Below are 5714 nucleotides of genomic sequence, written 5' to 3' on the forward strand. Positions count from 1 at the left end.
GCAGGAGCAGTAGTAGACCACATGAATCAATCATAATTGATGCACATGTGGATTTTAATCTCTTCCGGTTTGTTGCATTGATCTATGGGTTTCCTGATGTTGCACTAAGCCATTTCCTTATGTTGCACCTTGGCGAGTACATTTCCATCCATGCATCCTATGCCTGTATTCCCTTACTCCCCCCGCCATCCCGCATTCAGATGCCCAGCATATAGAGATGTCCTGCTACTTGTCTCTCTGCCCCCATGGCTAATCTCTTCTGGACCATGTAATCTCTGTCTCTCCAGTCTCTATGCCCCCAAACTCCTTGCATTGTCCAAGAATATTCCTCTTGCTCTGAAAAGAGGTTTGGACAGGTCTGAAAACTAAAACACCCATAATTTAACCAAACCTTATGGGGCCGTCGGTATGAAGCTTGCTGTCCCACACGGCTGAACCGGAGAACACAGCGTGGGCATGCTCCAAAATTCATTAACATCTGAGCAACGGGTCTATCATTTTCTGCCAATGCAATCATGCTGATGAAGCCTGTATTTGAAAAGTAAAGTGACTTTCAGAATCACTACTATAGCTGGGGGGAGTGAGGATCAAGGAAAACTCACCGCTGAGCACATTCAAAGGGGATGCAATAAAACTGAAGAACAGCCAGAAAAGAGCAACGAATACAATCCCATGTATGGAATCACGTGCAGAAAGACTGACCATTTAAGGCAAAAATTAGCCCACCCAGCCATTTCTGGTGACCAACCAGGCCCCCCTGCATCTGCCATGGCGGCACTGCCTGGGGTTTGCCTTGCTAGCGATTCAGTCTGATGTTGTTGTTGTTGTTCAGTCGTGTCTGACTCTTCGTGACCCCATGGACCATAGCACGCCAGGCCTTCCTGTCCTGCGCTCTCTCCCGGAGTGTGCTCAAGTTCATATTCATTGCATCGGTGATGCTATCTAGCCATCTCATCCTCTGCCGTCCCCTTCTCCAGCAAGGGGATCCTCAAACATGTGTTTGTGTGTGTGCACGCACACATATGAACATGTGCAGCCCCCTGGTGCCGCCCAGTGAGGCCTGTGGGGCAAAAAGGTTGTGCATCCCTGATTTAAAGCCATGGTGATTGACTACTGGAAGCCAAAGAAATAAATCTGGTCCATCAAAAGCTGCCAGTGACCACTCACCTATACCTTTCCAGTTACTGAAGAAGACACTCACATCTCCTTCTCCCAATCCCTCCTGTTCTTTAGCAAAGCCCTTCATGGATCTTCTCCATATCATGCCTGTACACCCACTGCCACATTTGCTGTAACCCCTGATCTGGCCCCCTTCACCCACACCTCAGTTCAGTATTCCATAAAAAGCTAACAAGAGACAACTCTTGCCCATTTCTCTCACACACACACACATGCTGTGAGACTGTAGTACAGGAAGGGAGGTTTTCATTTCAAAGCTTAGTGCACTCCGAATTGCAGATTCTAGATACTCTTCAGCATTTCCCAGCAGAAAATACTTGTCAGTTTTTAATCTCCTTATCCAGTTATCACAGATCACCACTCTATGTTGCGTTAATTAACTTTTTTTTTTTTAATCCCCAAATTTCTCACCTAAAGACAACATAGAGACAGTGCTTTCCCAAGATTAAGGGTCTGAACTTGTTAAATAGAAACAGCTGAAACAAATGGATCTGCATTTTTCCTCCAGAGCACAATTACTGGTGTAACATAACAACTAAGGCTGCAGTGCTAACTAACACACTTACAATGCAATCCTATACATGTCTACTCAGAAATAAATCTCATTGAGTTCAATGAGGCTAACTCCAAAGTACATGTATATAGGATTGCAGCCCTACTAGGGAGCAAATCTCATTGCACTCAGTGGGACTTACTCATAAGCAAACCTGTTTAAGGACTGCCACATTAGAGAGCAAGATACAAATTAGAAAATCCCTGGTTTCAATCGCACCTCTGGAACAAATTCACAACCTGGCCTTAGATAAGCACAATCTTGCAAACTTACCCCCCTCTGCAATTTGGAGATAACAGCCTACCTTACAGGGTTATAACACACTAGCCAATGTGGTGTAGTGGTTTGAGTGCTGAACTAGGATTTGCGAGATCCAGGTTCTAATCCCCACTCAGTCATAATGCTCACTGGGTGACTTTGGGCCAGTTGCTGACTCTCAGCCTAACCTACCTCACAGGGTTGTTGTGGGGATAATATGGAGAGGAGGAGAACCATGTAAGTAAGCTCTTTTGGGTTCCTTGCAAGAGGAAAAAAAAAGCAGGATATAAATGTAATAATAACAATTATATATATATATATATATATATATATATAAAAAACACAACTGACCAGAATCACACTGCTTTTTACAACAGACTGAACCACAAAGTGCAACGCTAAGCCAATATGCTAAATAAGCCACATTATTTACCTGTCCAATCTACCCAAAGACCCCAGTCTCCGACACTGACCGAGAACCCAATAACAACAAAGCCTTGTGACACCTTAAAGACTGATACATTTATTTTGGGATAACATTTCATGGACACCGTCCACTTCACCAGCAGCATGAAGTATTAACCTCAAAGCGGCAGACGTACTGAATTGCAATGGAAAGCGAAATGCAAAAAGTACAAACAGTTGCAACTACCTTACCACGTGCCATTCACAAAGCGTTGTTGGGTGATAATAACACAGGCATCGCTGCAGCGGTGAACTAATTAACAGATGCGGTGTGATTTAAAAAAAAAACACACACACAACCTTTTAGCTTGTGCCAAAATAAATGTGTTAATCTTTAAGACGCCGTAAGGCTCCGTGTTGTTGTTGTTTTCTGCAAGAGACTGACTGGGCTGCCCCCCTGGAAAGAGAACCCAATAACTCTCCTGCCGTATCGCCACGACTTTGGCGGGATTGATTCGCTCACGAGGATTTGTGCGCGCGCGTAAACGCGAACATGTTCGAGTCGGCCCGCCCGCAGGAGGCACATTAAGGGCGCGACGAAGCACTATCTGAATTTCTAGATTCTGCGATGCCGCGCGCCTTTACAGCCCCACAGAGGTCAGCGGAGCAAGCATGAGCAGATGCCTCTTTCGGTCTCCCTCCCACGTCTTGCTGAAGGCGCTCACAGAACCAGGGTGACCTACAAAAACCCATCCCCAAATTAAAATCCCTTCCCCGGCTCGCCTGCCCCTTTCGCTTACCCAGATGCGGAAAGGACTATGGGGGGACCATTTGGCCGTCGCACCTTAGATCCATATCAACGACTTCCTCTTACGCCCTTGCTTCCGGTAGGGGAAAAGGAAACGGCTCCCGCGAACAAGCGTTCCGGCGACGGCGCCCGATGGAGGCCAAGGGGCTGCAGTCTCTATGGCGTTAAAGCAATACGTCCGGTTCTAGAACGCTCCACGTACTGAGCAAGAGGCGGCGGCTGCGACACGCGGGAACCGTCGTCAAGAAGCCTATTGAGTTAGTTATTGCATTTCTGTACCGCCCAATAGCCGAAGCTGTCCGGGCGGTTCACAAAAATGAAAGCCAAACAGCGCATAATATTTATTTATTTATTTATTTCATTTCATCTCTATACCGCCCAATAGCCGAAGCTCTCTGGGCGGTTCACAAAAACTAAAACCAAACAACACACAAGAAAACAATTTAAAATATATAGAACATTAAAACCACAATATAACAATGCAACCACAGTAAAACCTAGCAGCAGTGCAGGAGTTTAAAATACGGATTTAAAACAGCAAAGATAAAAATTTAGAAAGCTAAAATGCCTGGGAAAATAAAAAGGTCTTCACCTGGCGCCGAAAGGAGTACAATGTAGGCGCCAGGCGAACCTCACTAGGACTCCCTTTCGTTTCCATGCTTTGACATAATCTCGTCCTCTCTGATATATATAAATTATATATATATATAATATATATAAATATATAAATTATATAATATATATATATAAATTATATATATATAAATTGTATATATTTATTATATATATATATTATATATATATATTATATATATAATATATATATAAATTGTATATATATATTATATATATATAATATATAATATATATATAATATATAATATATATATATATAAATTTTGTAAGGGCAGAATCCTATGTGTGTTTAGACAGAAAAAAAAGTCCCGCGACTCCCAGCATTCCCCAGCCAGCAGGGCTGGCTGGGGAATGCTGGGAGTCGCGGGACTTTTTTTCCTGTCTAAACACACATAGGATTGCACCTTTTCAATTGCGCATTGGAGGAGTCGCTTGGGGCAGAACTGTGCGGTTTCATCACATAACGATTAAAGGACTGCAAGTAATGGTCATGTGATAAAAATGTAATGAAAGCAAAAAAGAGGGAATCGCCGGGGCTTTGGGTGAGGGCGGGAAGGAACGCAAGCGAGGGAGCAAGAAGGCAGGGTTGCTTCAAGTCAGAGGCGATCAGCCAAAAAGTTGTTGGGACGCAACTCCCATCGCCCCTCACCATTAGTTGTGCTGCCTAGGGCCGATTCGGAGCTGTAGCCCAAAACATCTGGAGGTCCACATGTTCTCCATGGGATTGGGTTCAGCACCTCGGAGAGCTCCGTTAGAGTTCTGACCTAAACCCAGAGCGGATTTACAGCCCCAGCGACATTTTATTTATCTATTGCATTTATATCCTGCCTTTTTTCCTCTTGCAAGGAACCCAAGGCAGCTTACATTATCCTCCTCCTCTCCGTCTTATCCGCACAACAACAATCCTGCGAGGTGGGTTGGGCTGAGAGTCTGTGACTGGCCCAAAGGCACCCAGTGAGCTTCCATGGCCGAGTGGGGACTAGAACCCGGACCTCCCGACTCCCAGTCCAGCGCTCTCACCACTACACCACGCTTGCTTGGAGCCCCCAGCCTCTGCTGTCCCCACCGGCTTGAATGCATCCTCTCCTTCGCAAAGATGTGTTTTAATCTGAAAGCCTGGCCTTTGAGTTGGCCTAATAAAGGCATTACGCCAATACGGGTTCTGGAATATCCATCCATCCACCCATCTAGCAGTGGAGGCCGGGGGGCTCCAATCCCAGTGGGGCTGTGAATCCATTCCGGGTTTCAGTCAGAACCAGACAGAACTCTAAAGGAGCTACCCAAAGCGCTGCACCGGGTTTGGGTTCAGGGTTCAGCGCCTCGGATTTATTTATTTATTTATTGCATTTATAAATGCAATATATAAATTGCATTTATATATTATATATATATGCATTTATTATATATATAATAAATATATATATAAATATATATTTATATTGCATTATTATTAATATATTTTATAATTAATATATTTATTAATGCAATATAATATAAATATTGCATTTATAGCCTGCCTTTTTCCCCTCTTGCAAGGAACCCAGGGCGGCTTACATTCTCCTCCTCCTCTCCATTTTATCCTCACAACAACGACCCTGTGAGGTAGGCTGGGCTGCGAGCGTGCGGCTGGCCCAAAGGCACCCAGTGAGCTTCCATGGCCGAGTGGGGACTAGAACCCGGACCTCCCGGCTCCCAGCCCAACACTCTCGCCGCTACGCCACGCTGGCGCCGTCAGAGTTCTGGCTGGCTCTGGCTGGAACCCCGCCGGAACCGGAGCCACCAGCCTGCGCTGGCAGACGCCGCGCCCGCCTCGGGAGCCGGAGCCGCGGTGTATGCCGGGAAGCCTCGATCGGGCCTGGCGCCTCCCTTTGGCCA

At 45.5% G+C, this 5714-nt stretch overlaps 1 protein-coding gene across 8 annotated transcripts in view; it reads right to left on the minus strand.

Moving 5' to 3' along the window:
• PUS10 (pseudouridine synthase 10) overlaps window positions 1-3492 on the minus strand; it is a 40782-nt gene extending 37290 nt beyond the window's left edge. For 4 of the 8 annotated variants that reach the window (XR_014786992.1, XM_084829320.1, XM_084829313.1 and 1 more), the window contains exons 1-2: window positions 2648-2780; window positions 392-528 (exon numbers count right to left, since the gene is read on the minus strand). Coding sequence is in view for 7 of the 8 variants with exons in the window: in XM_084829320.1 (XP_084685446.1) it covers window positions 392-528; window positions 2648-2657 (147 nt within the window). In the remaining variant the exon portion in view is untranslated. The other 4 variants (XM_084829316.1, XM_084829319.1, XM_084829318.1 and 1 more) reach the window with 4 other exon arrangements.
• Window positions 3493-5714: the final 2222 nt, after the last annotated feature.

The sequence above is a fragment of the Heloderma suspectum genome, chromosome 1 (genome assembly GCF_057233095.1).
Source record: "Heloderma suspectum isolate Gila_16-S chromosome 1, 16-S_ref, whole genome shotgun sequence".
Lineage (NCBI taxonomy): Eukaryota > Metazoa > Chordata > Lepidosauria > Squamata > Helodermatidae > Heloderma > Heloderma suspectum.